Raw genomic sequence first — 22,188 nt, forward strand, 5'->3', positions numbered from 1 at the left:
AGATTGAGCATGTTCTTGATGCTCTTGACTGTTCCCTATCAGGGCAGACTAGACGGTGTATTGGTCAGGGGAAGAAATCGGTAGTACAACTGTGTAGCCTAAGACTGTTTACATGATGCTAGCTGGTCATCCACCCTCCTGCCCCTGGTGAGAAGTACAACTGTCAGTCTCCCCCCCCCCCCCCCCCCCCCCCTTTACTGGGGCTGCTGAGATGCACACCGGGACAACATTTAGGTAATCTCTCTTCTCCTGGGTTCACTTTGTTGGAGGCTGTTTCTCATCTCTGTATCTTGGCTCCTCTCTGTCCTCTGCTCTGCTCCACACAGCTGGCCCTGCTGTTGGATCTCTACTGTGGGCTGCGCTGTGCTCCCCATAAACAAAGGGTGATTTGACAGGCCAGCACTCTCCATTTGGATGCCGGTGTTCCTCTGTCTTGGCCCAAAGTGTGCCTGTATCTCTGACCAAGTCCTTGTTCTGGTCTCTATTGTTCCTGGCTGGCTGGTAGCAGTCTGTGGTCATCCAAGCGGACTAGCCCCGTATGGCTCCATTGACAGTTAACATTTGTCTCTTCCTCTGTCCCCATGGGACACGCAGCACATTACCAGCACAGCTGGACTGAGGGCAGAGAGCGGTGTGTAGGCAGGCCGTGTGGGGGTGGGTGTGGGGGTAGGTGTGTAGGCAGGCCGTGTGGGGGTAGGTGTGTAGGCAGGCCCTGTGGGGGTGGGTGTGTAGGCAGGCCGTGTGGGGGTGGGTGTGTAGGCAGGCCGTGTGGGGGTGGGTGTGTATGCAGGCCGTGTGGGGGTGGGTGTGTATGCAGGCCGTGTGGGGGTAGGTGTGTAGGCAGGCCGTGTGGGTGTGTAGGCAGGCCGTGTGGGGGTGGGTGTGTAGGCAGGCCGTGTGGGGGTGGGTGTGTAGGCAGGCCGTGTGGGGGTGGGTGTGTAGGCAGTAGAGGTCGACCGATTAATCGGAATGGCCGATTAATTAGGGCCGATGTCATGAAAACTTGAAAATCGGAAATCTGTGTTTTTGGGCACCGATTGTGGCCGATATTTTTTATTTTTTTACACCTTTTATTTAACTAGGCAAGTCAGTTAAGAACAAATTCTTATTTTCAATGACGGCCTAGTTACAGTGAACTGAACTGCCTTGTTCAGGGGCAGAACGACAGATTTTTACCTTGTCAGCTCGGGATTCGTTTTTGCAACCTTCCGGTTACTAGTCCAGCTCTAACCACCTGCCTTACATTGCACTCCACGAGGAGCCTGCATGGCAGGCTGACTACCTGTTACGCGAGGGCAGCAAGAAGCCAAGGTAAGTTGCTAGCTAGCATTAAACTTATCTTATAAAAAACAATCAATCTTAGCATAATCACTAGTTAACTACACATGGTTGATGATATTACTAGTTTATCTAGCTTGTCATGCGTTGCATATAATCGATGCGGTGCCTGTTAATTTATCATCGAATCACAGCCTACTTCGCCAAACAGGTGATGATTTAGCACTGTCGTTGCACCAATGTACCTAACCATAAACATCAATGCCTTTCTTTAAAATCAATACACAAATATATATATTTTTAAACCTGCATATTTAGTTAATATTGCCTGCTAACATTAATTTCTTATAACTAGGGAAATTGTGTCACTTCTCTTGCGTTCCGCGCAAGCAGTCAGGGTATATGCAGCAGTTTGGGCCGCCTGGCTCATTGTGAACTGTGTGAAGTCCATTTATTCCTAACAAAGGCCGTAATTAATTTGCCAGAATAGTAAATAATTATGACATAACATTGAAGGTTGTACAATGTAACAGCAATATTTAGACTTAGGGATGCCACCCGTTAGATCAAATATTTGGTCCTCCAATAATCGGTATCGGCGTTGAAAAATCATAGTCAGTCGACCTCTAGCAGGCCGTGCGTGTGTGTAGGCGGGCAGGCCTTGTGTGGGTGTGTGTAGGCAGGCCGTGTGGGTGTGTAGGCAGGCGGGCAGGCTGTGTGGGTGTGTGTAGGCGGGCAGGTCGTGTGGGTGTGTGTAGGCGGGCATGCCGTGTGGGTGTGTGTAGGCGGGCAGGCCCTGTGTGTGTGTGTGTGGGTGTGTGTATGTGTGTAGGCGGGCAGGCCGTGTGTGTGTGTGTGTAGGCGGGCAGGCCGTGTGTGTGTGTGTGTGTAGGCAGGCCGGCCGTGTGTGTGTGTAGGCAGGCAGGCTGTGTGTGTGTGTGTGTGTGTGTGTGTGTGTGTGTGTGTGTAGGCAGGCAGGCTGTGTGTGTAGGCAGGCAGGCTGTGTGTGGGGGGTGTACATTTACATTTTAGTCATTTAGCAGACGCTCTTATCCAGAGCGACTTACAGTAGTGAATGCATACATTTCATTTCATGCATTTTTTTTTTTGTACTGGCCCCCCGTGGGAATCGAACCCACAACCCTGGCATTGCACACACCATGCTGGCGTTGCAAACACCATGCTCTACCAACTGTGTGTGTGTGTGCGCGCAGGCAGGCCGTGTGTGTGTGGGGGGGGGGGGGGGTGTAGGCCGTGTGTGTGTTTGCACTAACTGACCTTTCAAAATGGAGACTGAAACACAATCATTTTTCAAAGTGCAATGATTCATGCTGCTCTCTTGATCTAACTTTCTGAACATACAGTTGAATCTAGCCACAGCCAAGGCAGAGCATAGACTTGTACATGTTGTCTGTGTGCCAGGATTCAATGTTGTTTACACATCCCAGGATCTACTTTTACACACTGGAATCTGGAACTCTGTATGAAATACCAACTTGATGGCTGTTTAATGAAATAGTTTTCAGGCAGACAGAACAGGAGAGTGCTGTGCTGCTCAGTAGATTTACAGTGTATCGTGGGCCAGATGCTGCCATGGAGAGGGAGATTCATTCTGAACAGGAAATTGTATGTTTTTTTTGACCCGATGTCAGCCAAGCTGTGAAATCTGAGTTTTTCTACCCCTCTTCCCTCTCCATCCCTCCGGTGTAGCGCCAACAAGCTTCACCTTGACCATGTTAAATTAAAGGAACTTGTTGAAACTCAAAACCTCTCTCTCTCTCTCTCTCTCCAGGTTGAAGCCTCTTGATATAGAGTTCATGAAGCGGTTACATGAAAAAGTGAACATCATCCCCCTCATCGCCAAAGCGGACACAATGACTCCTGAGGAGTGCCAACAGTTCAAGAAGCAGGTGTGTGTGTGGGCACTGTGTCCACACCATGTCCTGTGTGTTTGTCTTTCTCTGAATGCAGATGTAGACGGTGTGATATTAGTCATGTATTCAAGCTATTCCTGTGGGAGAGAACACATGCAATAAATAAGTGATGCACAGTTGTTGCATGTGACTCAACGAGTGTGTGTACGTGCTGCGCACTCTCATCCTGTGTATTGACTGACCCTTCAGCCTGAGTGAGTATTGATGTTTGTGGCTCGTTGGCCTAGATGGATACATAACCAGAGGGAAGCAGGACTCACATTAACTCTACCACTCTCTCACCTTTCTCTCTCTCTCTCTCTCTCTCTCTCTCTCTCCCCCCTCTCTCTCTCTCTCTCTTCCCCCTCCCTCTCTTTATAGATCATGCGAGAAATCACAGAACACAAAATCCAGATCTACGAGTTCCCAGAGACCAACGATGAGGAGGAGAACAAGATGGTCAAGAAGATCAAGGTTTGGATCCCCCCTACACACACACACACACACACACACACACACAGCTTTTATTCTCCACACCAAAGATGGAATTGAATAGGAGAAAAAACTTGACAAACATGAACACAACACTGTCTTTATCCTGATCATGAAATGTAGTGTTTACAGCCCTGCTGAAGGCATAAATCTAACACTAAAATCCACTACTAGTGTTTTGGCTGAACTGGCCCCACCAGCCCCAGGATTGATAAGAGAGAAACCACTGAGTGGTTCGTTGGTTACCACAGCCGCTGAGTGGTTCGTTGGTTACCACAGCCGCTGAGTGGTTCGTTGGTTACCACAGCCGCTGAGTGGTTCGTTGGTTACCACAGCCGCTGAGTGGTTCGTTGGTTACCACAGCCGCTGAGTGGTTCGTTGGTTACTACAGCCGCTGAGTGGTTCGTTGGTTACCACAGCCGCTGAGTGGTTCGTTGGTTACCACAGCCGCTGAGTGGTTCGTTGGTTACCACAGCCGCTGAGTGGTTCGTTGGTTACCACAGCCGCTGAGTGGTTCGTTGGTTACCACAGCCGCTGAGTGGTTCGTTGGTTACCACAGCCGCTGAGTGGTTCGTTGGTTACCACAGCCGCTGAGTGGTTCGTTGGCTACCACAGCCGCTGAGGGGTTAGTTGGCTACCACAGCCGCTGAGGGGTTAGTTGGCTACCACAGCCGCTGAGGGGTTAGTTGGCTACCACAGCCGCTGAGGGGTTAGTTGGCTACCACAGCCGCTGAGGGGTTAGTTGGCTACCACAGCCGCTGAGGGGTTAGTTGGCTACCACAGCCGCTGAGGGGTTAGTTGGCTACCACAGCCGCTGAGGGGTTAGTTGGTTACCACAGCCGCTGAGGGGTTCGTTGGTTACCACAGCCGCTGAGTGGTTCGTTGGTTACCACAGCCGCTGAGGGGTTCGTTGGTTACCACAGCCGCTGAGTGGTTCGTTGGTTACCACAGCCGCTGAGTGGTTCGTTGGTTACCACAGCCACTGAGTGGTTCGTTGGTTACCACAGCCACTGAGTGGTTCGTTGGTTACCACAGCCACTGAGTGGTTAGTTGGCTACCACAGCCGCTGAGTGGTTAGTTGGCTACCACAGCCGCTGAGGGGTTCGTTGGCTACCACAGCCGCTGAGGGGTTCGTTGGTTACCACAGCCGCTGAGGGGTTAGTTGGCTACCACAGCCGCTGAGGGGTTAGTTGGCTACCACAGCCGCTGAGGGGTTAGTTGGCTACCACAGCCGCTGAGGGGTTAGTTGGCTACCACAGCCGCTGAGGGGTTAGTTGGCTACCACAGCCGCTGAGGGGTTAGTTGGCTACCACAGCCGCTGAGGGGTTAGTTGGCTACCACAGCCGCTGAGGGGTTAGTATTGATTAGGTCACACAATCACATGTCCTCTACTGGTCCAGCACACTATGCACTTGTCACACACACAGGAGCGAACAATCAAACACACACTCACTAAAGGTACACACAGAAACACACAAGCCAACAGACACACACACACAATCCACTGTTCTCAACTGTCACTGCCATTAGAGTTGCTGTGTTCCCAATGCACTACTTTATCTCCAGTCAATTTTCCATCCAATTTTAAAAAAGGAGTCTTGGTAAACATACTTCACCGCAGCAGAATGTGTGTGCATAGCCTTGTCTAACAGGTTATTTGAATGAGTTATGTGTCTGCTGTGTAATGTTTATCTCTCTCCCCTGCAGGATCGCTTGCCCCTGGCTGTTGTTGGTAGCAACACCATCATCGTGGTCAATGAGAAGCGGGTGAGAGGGAGGCAGTACCCCTGGGGCGTGGCGGAAGGTGAGGGTCATGGGTCAGAGGTCACAGTCAAGACACTGGCCTGGATACACACACACACACAGCCTCTGGGTGTTATTTGATATTAGCACTAAGGTTTCCCCACACGTCGATTTGTTTAACTTTGAAAGGTTTACGTGTGGAAGTAATACAATCTCTCACCCTACTATGGGGGTCAATATATTATCCGGGCAGCTGTGTGTGTGTGTTTGTGTTGGGGAAGTGCGCCTGCAGGTCATGTTTGACTTAGAATGACCGTTATGCTTTTTCCCTTAGGCCCTTTCTGTATCTTAATTCAAATGGTGACATTTCTAATCCCATCTAGTTGGGATTTGCCTGGTTAAATCAAATACGTCTGCATTTCTAATCCCATCTAGTTGGGACTTGCCTGGTTAAATCAAATACGTCTGCATTTCTAATCCCATCTAGTTGGGACTTGCCTGGTTAAATCAAATACATCTACATTTCTAATCCCATCTAGTTGGGACTTGCCTGGTTAAATCAAATACGTCTGCATTTCTAATCCCATCTAGTTGGGACTTGCCTGGTTAAATCAAATACGTCTACATTTCTAATCCCATCTAGTTGGGACTTGCCTGGTTAAATCAAATACATCTACATTTCTAATCCCATCTAGTTGGGACTTGCCTGGTTAAATCAAATACATCTACATTTCTAATCCCATCTAGTTGGGACTTGCCTGGTTAAATCAAATACATCTACATTTCTAATCCCATCTAGTTGGGACTTGCCTGGTTAAATCAAATACATCTACATTTCTAATCCCATCTAGTTGGGACTTGCCTAGTTAAATCAAATTCATCTACATTTCTAGTTTCAGCTCAAAAAGAGTATTAAAATGTAACATTATTCAACACTATTCCTATACTAAACATTATACTACTAGAACCAGGGGAAGTTCAGTAGCCTCCTGCCCAGCAGTTGACATTTAGTTATGTTGTGTTATCAACATTCACTTGCTATGTTATCTCTGGCCCTGAGTGATGTGTGTTCCTGTCTGACCAGTTACGTCAGCCCGGTAAATACTCAGCTATATCTACTGGTGACTTAATGACCATGGAATGTTCTTAACAAATACAGTAGTACTTAGGTCATTTTGCATACGACGAAAATTACATTTGTTTAATGTCTTAACAAAGGAAAAGCTTTGAGATTAAATGACCATTGCTATGTATCAACTCAGCATTTAACAGGCCCTTTTAGATGGAGGGGTGTGTTTTGAGGAGAGTCCTGTATGTTGCAGACAGACGTGTTCTACTCAACAGGATATGTGTTCAGTTCTCTTTGATGCCAGACAGACAGACCAACAGGATATGTGTTCAGTTCTCTTTGATGCCAGACAGACAGACCAACAGGATATGTGTTCAGTTCTCTTTGATGCCAGACAGACAGACCAACAGGATATGTGTTCAGTTCTCTTTGATGCCAGACAGAGAGACCAACAGGATATGTGTTCAGTTCTCTTTGATGCCAGACAGACAGACCAACAGGATATGTGTTCAGTTCTCTTTGATGCCAGACAGACAGATCAACAGGATATGTGTTCAGTTCTCTTTGATGCCAGACAGAGAGACCAACAGGATATGTGTTCAGTTCTCTTTGATGCCAGACAGACAGACCAACAGGATATGTGTTCAGTTCTCTTTGATGCCAGACAGACAGACCAACAGGATATGTGTTCAGTTCTCTTTGATGCCAGACAGACAGACCAACAGGAAGCTGCTTTAGCACCACTCCCTCTAAATGATTCTAGACTCTACAGCACTTGTCTTAGAGTAGACGTGTATGAAGTTTAGCTAGCTATTTTGAACTTTAACCTCATGATCCCAGAGCTCAGGTCATGTGTGTACACACACACGAGAATACACTCCAACCCCAGAAGTGAATTCATGTCCCCTCTCTGCTCCCCACTGTTTTGTACCGCTGCAAAAGTAGATGGGAATGTCAGCTCTACCCTAAACTCTACCATTCGGATACAGCTCTGTATCTCTGTCTATGACCAGATTACAAGTCAACATCTTTGGTCTGTAGTGTATGTGAGATGCTGTAATTCTGGTATAAGATAGTAAAGTTGTGTTCTCTCGACTGGATGAACTGTGCGGTTACTACGACTACAGTACCTCTGTGGCGGTTGCATGAGTTTTGGATTACCAAAAATGTTTCTGGCACCATGTAAGTGTATAAATATAGAGAGGGAGAGGGGAAGGCCACACTTCAGCTATGTGATCCACTCCCTACACCCAGCAGTCAGGCAGAAACCTCAGGGGAATGAGTGTATGTGGGAGTATACATGGTGTCTGGCACCACATTGTGGCTGCTGACAGTATTACACCGACTCGCCTTCCTTCTACTCCACGCAATCTCTAGGGGAAGATCTTAATTGCATACTCCTCGCATCCTGTCTCCTCGTCCCCTTCTCAAAACTAATTGGATGAGAAAGCCAGAGTCCCCTCCCCTGTGACCTTCTCTGATGGGTTACGAGGAGCGAGGACGTGAGGTCTTCCCTTGAGCAGTGACGAGCTCTCGATCTCCCTCCTGTGACTGTCATACCCCCTTGTGGTAACTGACAACTCTAACTCTGACTCTTTTTCTCTCTCTTTTTCTCTCTCTTTTTCTCTCTCTCTCCTTTTCTCTCTCTCCTTTTCTCTCTCTTTTTGTCTCTGACTCTTTTTCTCTCTCTCTCTCTCTTTTTCTCTCTCTCTCCTTTTCTCTCTCTCCTTTTCTCTCTCTTTTTCTCTCTCTCTCTTTTTCTCTCTCTCTTTTTCTCTCTCTCTTCTCTCTCTTTTTTTTTCTCTCTCTCTCTCTCTCTCTCTCTCTCTCTCTCTCTCTCTTTTCCTCTCTCTTTTTCTCTCGCTCTCTTTATTTCTTTCTCTCTAGTGGAGAATGGAGAGCACTGTGACTTCACCATCCTGAGGAACATGCTCATCAGGTACTGTTGTAACACACACAAACACACTCCTCTGCATGATGGTCATGCACCAATGAGTGTCCTGTTTTACACTCTGCATGAGCATCAGCAGATGGCAGAGACATTATGGTGCCACTTCTCAGTGCCATATCGTTCCTCACTGCTCTCTCTGACTGTTTAAATGTCTTTTAGTGTCACATCGTTTTTTTACTGTAAAGTTTATTGCTGTGGTTAATTTTAGTTTAAAAAAAGTTGTATTTGAGTGGTTCTGTTCTGTCTTGTTCCAGAACCTACATGCAGTTTAAATAAAGTTTTAATTTGATTTGATCCAGAACCCACATGCAGGACCTGAAGGACGTGACCAACAACGTCCACTATGAGAACTACCGCAGCAGGAAGCTAGCAGCCGTCACCTACAACGGAGTGGACAACAACAAGAACAAGGGACCAATGACCAAGTTAGTACTAACCAACAGTCGACCAAAGGTGTTTGTAAGTGGTTCTGTTTTTCATTTCTCTCCATTGCAGTTCTGGATCAGCGTGGATGAAGGGAATGAGACAAGGCCCTGCACTACTGCAATCCTCTCCCCTGATCACAGGGACTAAGTCACCCACACACAGAATCTGGGCTGGATCTAACAGTCACCCACACACAGAATCTGGGCTGGATCTAACAGTCACCCACACACAGAATCTGGGCTGGATCTAACAGTCACCCACACACAGAATCTGGGCTGGATCTAACAGTCACCCACACACAGAATCTGGGCTGGATCTAACAGTCTAATAAGCCTAAATCACTGCTAATTCACAGCCAAGCACAGAGAACCTCGCTACAATAATGCACCGTAATGTCAAAGTAACCACCAGCATTGGTTCTCATTAGCTAGCTAATAGCTCTCTAACGCATGGTCATCATATCAGCATGCTAAGAGTGTGTGTTTCTCTTTTTTTAGATTTGACACAAGTGAAGGCATGTAAGTGTCATTTCAGTTCTTCAAGTTAGCTCCGTTTCTACTTTCTCTCCTATCTGTTTTTCCGTCTGCCTCGTACATTCCCTGTGTTTGTATAGAGATGCTGCTCTTTATTATATGCTAGAGGCCCCTACCAGGTCACAATATAGATGAAATCATTCTACAGCATTAGCAAACTGCCCAGAAGTCTTCATTGAATACTTGTTGGTAGAATAGTCTCCAATAGTCTTCCAGGAAAATCATTTTTGTCCTATGATTAGGCTCTTGCTTTTTTTTGTGAGCTTCACTTAGCAACTGTACCAATAGAGCTTTTTGGCGGCTTGGCGTTCACTAACTCAGCGACTCAATGGCTTGGCGTTCACTAACTCAGCGACTCAATGGCTTGGCGTTCACTAACAGAAATTAATATTATCCTCTCACTGAATTGCTGGGTCTTCCACGTCCAAGGCCTTCCTCTCCCCTGCTCCTCCTCCTCCAGGCATAAGTGTATGCAGGAGAGATCGTGACAGGAATTTCTGAGTTTGACTACTCTTTGCTAGAGCTGGGGTTTAAGGCCTCAGACTGGTGGATGATGTGTGCGTGCCTCAACCCTGCAGGAGTCCCCTGGCCCAGATGGAGGAGGAGAGGAGGGAGCACGTGACCAAGATGGAGAAGATGGAGATGGAAATGGAGCAGGTGTTTGAGATGAAGGTCAAGGAGAAGATCCAGAAGCTCAAAGACTCTGAGCTAGAGGTACAGGAACCTAACAGAACACCTTCACACCACTAAAACTCACTCACTTGCCCCCTGTTTATTTATTAATGGAGCAATCTCACTTAAAAAAGACACCAGTTTGAAAGGTTACATTTGTATGTTTTAATTAACAATGTATTCATAAGAAATAGATGCATCTAACACACTCACACAGACACACGAATATATCTCTCTCACACACACATACACACACATATATACACACACACACACACTAGACTCCAGCCATGCAAATGGTGCAAACTGTTCTGTCTCCAGCTCCAGCGGCGCCATGAGCAGATGAAGAAGAACCTGGAGGCCCAGCACAAGGAGCTGGAGGAGAAGAGACGTCAGCTGGAGGACGAGAAGCACAACTGGGAGGCACAGCAGAGGGTGCTGGAGCAACAGAAACTAGACGCATCCAGGTACAGCACACTACAACGCACATGAAGAAGACGGACAACACATTTCTATAGAACTATATTACATGGAGTCAACCGTGAACAATTATTCAACCTGTTTTTTTCCGGTGTCATATATAATACAGTATGTGTTTTTCTACTCAAATCACATGCGCCGAATACAACAAGTGTAGACCTTACCATGAAATGTTTACTTACAAGCCCCTAACCAACAGTGCAGTTCAAGAAGAGTTAAGAAAATATTTACCAAATAAACTAAAGGAAAAAATAATAAAATGTAACACAATAACGAGGCTACTGGTGCGGGGGTTAGGGTTAGAGGTCATTTGTTCATGTAGGTGGGGGTAAAGCGACAATGCATAGTAGATAATAAACAGCGAGTAGCAGCAGTGTGAAAACAAATGGGGGGGTGGAATGTTATTATTTTGGAAGAAACAATTGTGTCTCAAGGGTTGGGAAAAGGCAGAGCACAAAACACACTCCTTTTGAGACAATACACACCGCTGAACGGCTGGAAATGGCACTGGGTGCAGCCATAGTGCTGTTTGGATATCACACAAGTACACAGCACAGCATATACTGCATACACAGCTCATTATAAAGAGCTCTGCCTCATAATCAATTTAGTAATCATCTGTCTCTCTTCCCTCTCCATCTCTTTTCTCTCTCTCACGCCGCTACAGGACCCTGGAAAAGAACAAAAAGAAGAAGATATTTTAAAAGTATTTCGGGAAGACCACCGTGTGACAATGTACTCGTTGCCAATTGACCAACCTGGACTGTCAGTTTGTCTGTCGACCAACAGCCTGTTACTGTGTGTATACATGAAGGAGCAGTGTGGTCTGTCTGGGGGAAGTGGGTTCTACCTGGGGTCCTACATTAGACCCACTGTCACAGACATGCTCAGTCCTGGAACATGTCTCCTTTCTGTTCTCTCGCTCTCCTCCCCAAAGACCGTTCTTATTCTTCCTGAAATGGGCATGTTAGACTCTTGTACAATCATGTTTTTTGGTTTGCAGTTCTCAAGCACACACGCAGTCCCACACGCACAAACAAAACACACAGGTATGAGCTATTTCAGGATTTCAGAGAAGATTTCCTTTTCTTTTTGAAACCCAGAATGCCGCAACACTTCTTGCTTTCTTTTCCTCTTTCTAGTTAGATGACCTTGGAGACTGCACGACTTTGTTGTACTGTTCTATTTAACGCCAAATGACCAAACTGCGGAGTAGGAAGCTACACACCAAGCTACACACCTCAGGCGTTTTTGTTTTTATAACCATTTTTGTTATTTAGTTATCGTTATTTTTTGGCCCTCATCCAAAAATGTTATCCTTCCATTTGTTGTCATTTAAATGATCTAGCCATGGACCGCAGTGTATAACTTCAGTCATGTTAGAACGTTTCATTGCTGGTTATTTTGTCTTTTTTCTCTCTCTCTATTATATTGGCCCTGCTACAGTAATCATTACATTTTTCATTTTATGTTTGTAGGCATTTCTCCGTTCTGGTCTGTGAGGTTTACTGTGCATGCTGGACTTCACTCCAGCTGCTCCACAGTAGGCCCCCTTGACCAGGGCTGAGAAACCCTGTTTTAGAAGACGGTGGGGGAGGAAAGTTTGGTTGTTAACTCAAACCATTAACATAACCCTGTTGTTGTTTACTTACAATGACCAATGACTGTAAACAGGTCTGTATTGACTGTAATAAACAACGATGGGGTTCCCTTCCCTTACATCACATTTAACTCTGTTCATGTAATGCATCTCTGTATTTCTTTTGTTTTTATTGTAGTCATAATAAACTTGTGATGATACAACCCCAGTTGGCTTTATTGAAATCAGGGGAATCAAAGAAGCTTTTTGTTGAGATGGAAGTGAAGTAGTGGGATATGATGCTGCTTAGCTCGCCTTTGATTCCAGTTTCAAGCCAAAAGCTGTCATCAGCGATATGTCCCCCACACCAAGACGCATGCTATATTTCACCAGCAGGGGGCAGTGAATAACGACTGACTCCAACATATCCCATACAACAGGGATCAACATTCAGCCGCAGGCCCAATTGTTTTTGTTTTTTCTTGAGCAGGTATTCGGGGGTCCGGAACATAATTACAAATCATTTGTAGACTGCAAATTGACCACCAGAAGCCCAAAGAGATATTTGACATTATTTCAAACCTTTCTTACATTTTGTATACGATCACGTATCTCTATTATGCATGGGAATACTTGAACAGAATTCCACAATATTAAATCACTTGGAGCTGATTTCCTGGTGTTTTTAGTCTTAGGTCCAAGAATGATATGTATATATTTTTTATAATAAAATATAATAATTGGGCTCAGACTGGGCTGTCAGTTGGGGATCCCTGCCATGCAGTCATAGGGCATATCTCAGGAGTTTCCAGGCTGATTGATCAGTCATCACACACACACTCTCTGTGCCCCTTGAACATTCTGCTCTTTAGACCTGATCATCTTGTCATGGTGTACTCCAAACCTGAATCCTCCTGAATAGAGAAATACACTCCGAGTTCATTTGGGGAGATGGCTGATTAGAGGACTGGCCACCCCTCATAGCCTGGTTCCTCTCTAGGTTTCTTCCTAGGTTTTGGCCTTTCTAGGGAGTTTTTCCTAGCCCCCGTGCTTCTACACCTGCATTGCTTGCTGTTTGGGGTTTTAGGCTGGGTTTCTGTATAACACTGATATATCAGCTGATGTAAGAAGGGCTATATAAATAAATGTGATTTGATTACCTTTGATGCCTTTTACCCACTTCAGGTGAAAGAGACCAAAGGTAAAAGTAGGTAGTCTCTCACCTGATGTAAGTGGCAAGCAAGAATTCCTTGGTCAATGAAATATAGTGCTTAGCACATACTAATAGGCTTACAAGCTAAAATCAGTTGTGACTTGGACTAAATGTCATCTCGGGCATCTGAATAAACTTCGGAACCATCCTGTTGGGATGGATGATTTTGAGACAAAATAATGAATTATAGGTAAGGTTTGACCTAAAACGGAGCAAGAGACAATGGTGATCTAGGAATTAGCTGATCGTAATAGTTAAGCAGTAAAAGCCTGTCAATCGATATTGGGTCAACGGTGGACCGACACCCTTTGACACAGAAAGCTGTGTTGGCGTTGGTCCTTGGTGTCTGTCTGACCACATCATCCTAGCCAAGTCAAACTGGACAATGGTCAAGGTTCATTTCCTCGCTCTGCTCAGCACCCCTGGAGCCATGCGGTCCAGACTGAACATCCCTACTAACCAGGTTTTATTAATGGCCATTGCACTAAGGGTAACACTCAATTACTCCACTCAAAGTCATTGGATATAAATTCAGTTGTGCCATAGTGCATTTTGATCACATACTGTATTGACCTGCTAGGGAGCTATGAAGAAACTGACAGAGATCTTCCTCAAACTTTCTATCATCTCTATGTATTGTCACCTTGAGTCCTGCCTCAGTTGTGAGCTTTCTCTAGACACTGCATGCATTGCTCAGTCCACTTAGTTATAAGGCTCCCTGACTATTTACAGTGCCCCATTCAGCTCTATGCCTCAGTGGAGTGGTTACTAATGCTAAACCACTCATCAGCAGTCTCTTGCTGCCTGGTCTGGATCCAATCTTTCTTACATAACACTAAGACGCTTCGATTTATTTTCGCTGTCCACCGCTCAGTGCTTTTCTGTAGTCTATCACCCCTGAGACCTCCTTCCTGCCAAATACTGTTCCATAGCTGGTGAAACACAGGGGGCTCTTGCTAAATGCAGTCCTCTGACTTGGCTTGCAGTGTCTGTTCTGCTAAATTGCTCATTTTGACAATGACCTTAGTGTTTTTGGAGCTCTGTGTGTGTGGTGTGCTGGACTGGGTCCAAGCAGACAGACTGCGGAGGGAGAACATTTGCCACTGTGGCTGTCGACACGTTTTAGCTTTTTTCTCTGTGTGGCTTGGACAAGGCAACACAAACACACACTGTGTGATACACACTCGCTGTTCCACACACACACAGTACACACACATTTTTACATATTACATTTTAGTAATTTAACAGACGCTCTTATACAGAACGACTTACAGTTAGTGCATTCATCTTAAGATAGCTAGGTGAGACAACCACATATCACAGGCATAGTAAGTCATTTTTTCCTCAAAGTAGCTATCAGTGCTCGTGGGGGGTGGGGGGGGGGGTGCTGTGTGGATTATTTAACCCCCTAAAGTTGATGTCTGCGCCACAGTGGAAATCTAATTAGCATTTGTAAAAATCCCCATAAAAATCTGTAAATTTAAGCTAGAGATCAGTATGTTGCACTTCCACACCTGCGGTGAAAGGTGACGGAGCTAGAGTGGTGTTTGTCAAACCATGAGACATGCCAAAATGTGGTCTTCTCATAAAATCGTATGTAGCGTCCGAACGGTTTGGCCTACAAACTACACTGAACAACAATATAAACACCACATGGAAAGTGTTGATCCCATGTTTTATGAGCTGAAATAAAATATCCCAGAAATTGACCATACCAACAAAAGCTTATTTCTGTCAAAGGTTTGTGCACAAATTTGTTTGCATCCATGTTAGTGAGCAATTCTCCTTTGCCAAGACAATCAATCCACCTGACAGGTGTGGCATATCATGAAGCTGATTAAACAGTATGATCATTTCACAGGTGCCCCTTGTGCTGGGGACAATAAAAGGCCAATTTAAAATATGCAGTTTTGTCACACAACACAATGCCACAGATGTCAATTTTGAGGGAGTGTGCTGACTGCAGGAATGTCCACCAGAGCTGTTGCCTCCAACGTAATTTTAGAGAATTTGGCAGTATGTCCAACCGACCTCACAACTGCAGACCATGTGTAACCAGTCCAGCCCAGGACCTCCACATCAGGCTTCTTCACCTGCTGGATCATCTGAGACCAACCACCCAGACAGATGATGAAACTGTGGGTTTGCACAACCTGATGAATTTCTGCTCAAACTGTCAGAAACCTTCTCGGGGAAGCTCATCTGCGTGCTCGTCGTCCTCACTAGGGTCTTGACCTGACTGCAGTTTGTCGTCGTAACCAATTTCAGTGGGCAAATGCTCACCGATGGCCACTGGCAAGCTGGGGAAGTATGCTCTTCACAATTCAATCCTGGTTTCGTGTGGGTGAGTGGTTTGCTGATGTCAATGTTCTGAACAGAGTGCCCCATGGGGTGGGGTTATGGTATGGATAGGCATAAGCTACGAACAATGAACACAATTGCATTTTATCAATGACAATTTGAATGCACAGATTACTGTGACGAGATCCTGAGGCCCATAGTCATGCCATTCCTTCTCCATCACCTCAGGTTTCAGCATGGTAATGCACAGACCATGTTGCAAGGATCTGTCCACAATTCCTGGATGTTGAAAATGTCCTAGTTCTTCCATGCCCTGCATACTCACCAGACATGTCACCCATTGAGCATGTTTGGGATGCTCTGGATCGACATGTACGACAGCGTGTTCCAGTTCTCGCCAATATCCAGCAACTTCGCTTAGCCATTGAAGAGCAGTGGGACAACATTTCTCAGGCAACAATCAACAGCCTGATCATCTCTATGTGAAGGAGATGTGTCGCGCTGCATGAGGCAAATGGTGGTCACACCAGATACTGACTGATTTTGCTCTAGGACGCCCTCAGGCCTCACAATACTCATCTGAAGGTCCCCAGGTACCATTTGAAAAAATGAATGGAAGTACAGTATATATGGAGACTGTTTAGTGCCAAAACTATGGGGTTAAATACGTCAAGATGTTTTAATGTTTCCTCATCTTTCTTATATCTATCAGATATAGGACCGATACTTCAGAACAAACTTCCTTTAGATGTTTTTGGGGGGGACTATCTGTTGTTCCATGTAGGGAATCTGTTAATCAATGTGTTTGTATGGGCTAGCAGCAGTAAGGCCAAAAAACATTTTTCATTAAATATTTGTGTTATATTTTTGGGATACTTCAAGGGGCCTTACAATTCAAAATCAAATAGCTAAATGATCATTGGTCTGACCTTCTTAAAACAATCCCCCCCCCCCCAAAAGGTGCTGTCCCACCTATGCACTCACACTGGCCCCTTCTAGTGCTGGTGGCTTGTCAACCAGTACAGAGGGAAGATTAGGGTTCTGCCCCAACACTAGTTGGTATGGGCTGTAACTCTGCTGTGCTAGCTTCAGGGGAAAGCTGGTTCCACCATTGAGGTGCCAGGACAGAGAAGAGCTTTGACTGGGCTGAGCGGGAGCTGCCCTCTCGTAGGTGTGGGAGGGCCAAGAGACCAGAGGTGGCAGAACGGAAGTGCTCGTGTTGGGGTGTCAGGTTTTAGCATAGCCAGAAGGTAGGGAGGGACAGTTCCTCTTGCTGCTCCATAGGCAAGAACAGTGGTCTTGTAGTGGATGCGAGATTGGAAGCCAGTGGAGTGTGCGGAAGAGTGGGGCGACATGGGAGAACTTTGGAAGGTTGAACACCAAGCAGGCTGCAGCTTTCTGGGTAAGTGCAGGGGTTTGATGGTACAAGCAGGGAGCCCAGCCAACACACACAGTGCACTCGCTTGGTGTGCCACACTCTCGTGGTGTCACACAATAGGGTTACACAGCAGTACGTTAGTCTAACGGGCCTCTCAGTTTTGGACCCACTAAGGGATCAGGGGCCAGATTCTATTTTGTATGTGGGTTTGCACTGTTTCACCACCTGTGGTCTCTGCCACCATGGAGACGGGCCTTTTGTTAGCCAGAATCCCATTACGTCATTGGACCAGACAATGATTGTGTCTGTGTATCTTTGTGCATCTATGCCTACGTTTACACAGGCAGCCCAATTCTGATATTTTTTTTCTGAAAAAGATCTTATGTGAAAAGATCTGATGTGATTGGTCAAAATACCTATTGGTGGGACAAAGATCAGAAATGCACTGCCTGTGTAAACAGCCTATGTGTGTACCTGTCGCCAAAGCCACTTAGTTGGTGAGTGCATACATTTGTATTATGTTGATCCCTGCGGGAATTGAACCCACTACCTTGGCAGTGCTAGCACCAGTCTTGCATACTGAGACACACTTCATATACGTGTCTGTGTCCACATGGGCAAGTTAGTTTATATGGTGATATGATCAGAGTAATTGAGAGAAGTTGGATAGGGGTCAAGAAGAGAAAATGTGGGTTGTGATCTGGTCACGCTACAGCTCCATGCTCAACAGGTCAGAGCCTTGGCTGACACAACTAGAGTATAAGTGAGTCAATATTGGCAAAGAAGTGGCATGGAACAGAGCACAGGGTTACTGGTAGGGGAAACGGGATCCTCAACATGTCTGTCATATCACTGTGTGATAGCTAAATCTTTACAGCTATTTTTGGCTGTGATCACTTTATTATTATTTATTTTTTAATTATCCCCTAATCCTTTTGTGAATTCATACCGTTTTGGTACATCTTGTTTTGTGGTTTTTATCCATCTGTAGACATCATACAGCTTTATTACCTGTTGGTGTTTTCTCAGTGATTACGACCTCCTTGGTATTGTGAAATAAGAACAGGGTTCAAGTAAAGGTGGAAGTGTTTTGACTTTGAGCCATGTCATGAACAGTCCGATGCTTTATAAAGAGGTGTGAGAGGAACACTGGCTTTCCCCATCAGTACTGGTGGTGGAACCATACCTGTGTTTGCTGCATGGCGCTCAGATATCTTCCTGTCTACAGCTTCCAGGGGTGGCCTAAATTTGCTGAATAAGGTGTGCTTAGAGCAGGGCTAGAGCAAAAACCTGCATACACAGTTCCAAAAGGGAAGTCCACTGCTTTGTTATGCTGAACCCTCACAGCATAACATCCACATTGCTTTTATTAAGACTTCTAACATTCTAACAAAACACAATACGTGTTGTACAGCTCTGTTACATAGTTCAGAACTTGCTATACAGTTTGATGGCTTATCTATCACCACCTTTATGTAGCCAGAGATCAAATCCAACATAATCCCCTTTTGGCTAATCTAAAATGCTAATGAGATGCTAATGAAATCAGAAGAGAGAAAAAACTGTCGTGTAGAGAACCAGAATGGTATTACTTAGCCTGGTTGTCCACTTAAACTGACCACAATGCATCATGTTATGTAAAACTCTGACCACCTTCAGCACCTCTCTCTCATTGGTCGTTCTGTTGTCTGCATATTTCTATTTGACTGGAGAGGGAAGAAATGGGGCCTAGTTCATTTATTTCCGTTTTCGAGCGAATGAGAGAGCTAGAGAGCCTGGAAGCTGTGGGCTATATGAAGCTTTGAAATACACATTTATATTCTATCCCTGCTTGCAGTGCACCCATATCTGTGTATTTTATTTACTGAAAATAAATGAAGTGTTGTAACACTATTTGAAATGCAAAACTGAGAACCTGTAGGGGCCTCTGTGACCAACATGGAGACACGTTTGAGTACTATTTGCTGAAGTGTCTGTGTAAAAAATGATATTACACATATTGTTTTATATTATTATAGTCATCTATTACATCTTATATCTCAACTTTAGTTTTAATAATAGCTTATTTTGTAGACGAGAAAAGATCAATCTCATCATCATCGTGCACACTTCTCCTTTTCATAAAGAGCACCTACATGTGAGTTGCTACGGTGTTTGAGTTTTTTCACCAACTCAATGAAAATAAATCCTGTGTACCACTTGTGTAAGCTTCTGGCCTGTTTCAGAGGTGTCAAACATAAACCAATAGATTAGGAGTTTTAATAGAAAAATCGAATTTTAGGGTTTTGATGTGGATTAAGTGTTTTATAACCTGTTGGAAGTAATATTCCTTATAACACAAATGGATTATATTAGTCTGCATTTTACATGTGAAAGCCTGTATTGAGAGCTCTGATTTTGAGAGCTCTTCTCTCTGTAGACTGTCACCATTGTAAGCATGTATTATAATGTAAAATAGATCGCATCAGATCTGAAGTCCTCTTCAAGGACACAGTGGAACATGTGCACTGAAGGTTAGAGTCACGCCCCCCTGGCGTTTAACGCGAACGCCGCTGCAGCACCAGCACGCCACCGGCCAGTTCCTCTAGGCGAGCTGACCGGTGTGGACGGTACCTGAATATTCAGCCATCACCTAACACCAGTAGGCTTCATGATATAAATGGAGTGAGACAGACAGCTAAACGACTAAAGAATTGGACCTGCTGTTTTGTGCGTATTTTCTATCTATTTTAATCCCGAAAGAACTGTCTTGCATGTCTGAACAGGAGTCGATCTATCACACTGTAGGCTACTTTTACATGTTGCGCTCCTGCTGCTGTGGTGCTGCTGCCTTCGCCTCTCTGTCCGGTCTACCCGTGGTCTAGACTGTTCCCAGGCCCGGTGGATAGACCTGCCAACTGAGCCGCAGCCATGGGAGGGAATTTGGGGTGCCACCGCTCGATCCCCAAAGACCCGACGGATTTCAGCAACAGCAAGCGCAAGTTTAGCGCCGCGTGCAACTTCAGCCACATCCTCGTGAACCAGGAGCGGCTGAATATCAACACGGCCACCGAGGAGGAGCTGATGACTCTACCGGGAGTGAACCGCACGGTAGCGCAGAATATCGTGGAGTATCGGAACTGCATTGCGGGGTTTAAAAAGGTAGAGGACTTGGCTCTCGTGAGCGGAATCGGTGCCGGCAAACTGGAGATTATCAGACTGGAAATATGCGTCTCGAGCAGGACGAGTTCGTCCCAACACTCGCCGTCGTCTCTGCGTAAAGACTTCGAACCCCACCTGTCATGCACAGGTATGAACATCAACACCGCCACACCGGCGCAGCTCATGAGCATCCGTGGCATCACGGATAAAATAGCGAAGAACATAGTAGAATACCGGATGGAAAACGGTCCGTTTAAAAGCATCGAAGACTTGGTGAGGGTCAATAACATAAACTCATCTCTATTGGACAAAATTCGCTTTCAAGTGTTCGTAGAGCGTTCCAGAACACCTTCCACCAATACCAACGGGGGGTTGGTTTACACCACCAAGTCTCACCCGAGCCCCACATCATTCAGTCTCCGGAGTGAAGACATGGAGCTTCCACCCGGGGGGCCGACTCGGATCATGTCTGTGCGGCCCAACGTGGAGCCTCCGCCGGGGATGCGGGACGGGAAAGCGGTGGTCAGGGTGGCTACCTGGAACCTCCAGAACTGCTCTTGTGAAAAGGCCAACAACCCGGGCGTCAAAGAGGTCGTGTGTATGACATTGCTTGAAAACGAGTAAGTATTGATCTGTACCCTACTGACAAATGGTCTATTTTATAGACGTAAATTGTCCATTAGACATTGTAGATTATATGCCAATGTATGGTGATCAAATCACATTTAATTTGTCACTTCCACCGAATACAACAGGTGTGTACCTTACTGTAAAATGTTTAAGCCCTCAACCAGAATGCAGTTCAAGAAATAGTTAAGAAAATATTGACTAAATAAAATGAACACAAAATAACAGTAAGGAGGCTATGTACAGGTTAGTTAAGGTAATTTGTACATGTAGGTAGGGGTACAGTGACTATGCATACATAATAAACAAAGAGTAGCAGCAGTGTAAAAACGTGTTGTGGGGGGGGTCGTCAATGTAACTAGTCCAAGTGGCCATTTGATTAGTTGTTCAGCGGTCTTATGGCTTGGTGGTAGGAGCCTTTTGGACCTAGACTTGGTACGCTGGTACCACTTGCCATGCGGTAGCAGAGAGAAGTCTGACTTGGGTGACTGGATGTTCCATCTGTGCTAAAAAAAAGTGTACATGCGAAACATGGCCAGTGCAGGACATGACACCTGTAGTCCCAATAGATTTGTTAGATAAGGGAAGTGCTTGTCACTTGTTTTGTGTCCCTGGGGGAAAACACATCTGCAGGTGGTAGTTGGATGAACTAATGTAGCCTGACTGGACTCTCAGGATGGTTCCTAAATGAGGTACTGCCAGGTGAACACCTATCACAGACCAGGTAAACTGTGTTAAGGGAGAGAGCAGTCTGATCAGTAGTCTCGTTAGAAAGCCAGACCCTTATCTCACCACTGTGTTCAGCTTTATTTATCGATAGGAGACGATGAGTCGTTGAGTGTTCGGTGGCTTTGATTGTCCCCAGGGCTACTCAACAGAGACATTCATGAACTCACACTCTCTTCCTCTGTGGGCAGTGGGTGTGACTTCCCCAGTCGACTCAGTGCCTTAGCACTGTGTGTGTTTTACACAGAACACAAATATTAACGCAACATGTAAAGTGTTGGTCCCGTGTTTCATGAGCTGAAATAAAAGATCCCTGAAATGTTCCATATGCACAAAAATATTATCTGTCAAATTTTGTGCACAAATGTGTTTACATCCCTGTTTAGTGAGCATTTCTCCTTTGCCAAGATAATCCATCCACCTGACAGGTGTGGCATATCAAGAAGCTGATTAAACAGCATGATCATTACACAGGTTCACCTTTAGCTGGGGACAGTAAAAGACCACTAAAATTAGCAGTTTTGTCACACAACACAATGCCACAGATGTGTCAAGTTTTGAGGGAGCGTGCAATTTGAATGCTGGCTGCGGGAATGTCCACCAGAGCTGTTGCCAGAGAATTTAATGTTCATTTCTCTACCATAAGCCGCCTCCAACGTCGTTTTA

General features: G+C 45.5%; 2 protein-coding genes across 3 annotated transcripts in view; both read left to right on the top strand.

The window, feature by feature from the left end:
• Positions 1-12,360, top strand: part of LOC115173789 (septin-7) — a 50,541-nt gene extending 38,181 nt beyond the window's left edge. The window contains exons 7-15 of one of the 2 annotated variants that reach the window (XM_029732189.1): positions 3,071-3,188; positions 3,573-3,665; positions 5,391-5,487; positions 8,383-8,434; positions 8,746-8,871; positions 9,370-9,390; positions 9,984-10,119; positions 10,399-10,544; positions 11,225-12,360. In XM_029732189.1, coding sequence (XP_029588049.1) covers positions 3,071-3,188; positions 3,573-3,665; positions 5,391-5,487; positions 8,383-8,434; positions 8,746-8,871; positions 9,370-9,390; positions 9,984-10,119; positions 10,399-10,544; positions 11,225-11,261 — 826 coding nt within the window. In that variant the 3' untranslated portion in view covers positions 11,262-12,360. The remainder of the gene's footprint in view (positions 1-3,070; positions 3,189-3,572; positions 3,666-5,390; positions 5,488-8,382; positions 8,435-8,745; positions 8,872-9,369; positions 9,391-9,983; positions 10,120-10,398; positions 10,545-11,224) is intronic. The other variant, XM_029732190.1, reaches the window with a different exon arrangement.
• Positions 12,361-19,582: 7,222 nt separating this feature from the next.
• Positions 19,583-22,188, top strand: part of LOC115173790 (endonuclease/exonuclease/phosphatase family domain-containing protein 1) — a 31,466-nt gene continuing 28,860 nt past the window's right edge. The window contains exon 1 of the mRNA XM_029732191.1: positions 19,583-20,789. Within this exon, the coding sequence (XP_029588051.1) occupies positions 19,939-20,789 (851 nt within the window). The 5' untranslated portion in view covers positions 19,583-19,938. The remainder of the gene's footprint in view (positions 20,790-22,188) is intronic.

Source organism: Salmo trutta, chromosome 34, assembly GCF_901001165.1.
Source record: "Salmo trutta chromosome 34, fSalTru1.1, whole genome shotgun sequence".
Taxonomy (NCBI): domain Eukaryota; kingdom Metazoa; phylum Chordata; class Actinopteri; order Salmoniformes; family Salmonidae; genus Salmo; species Salmo trutta.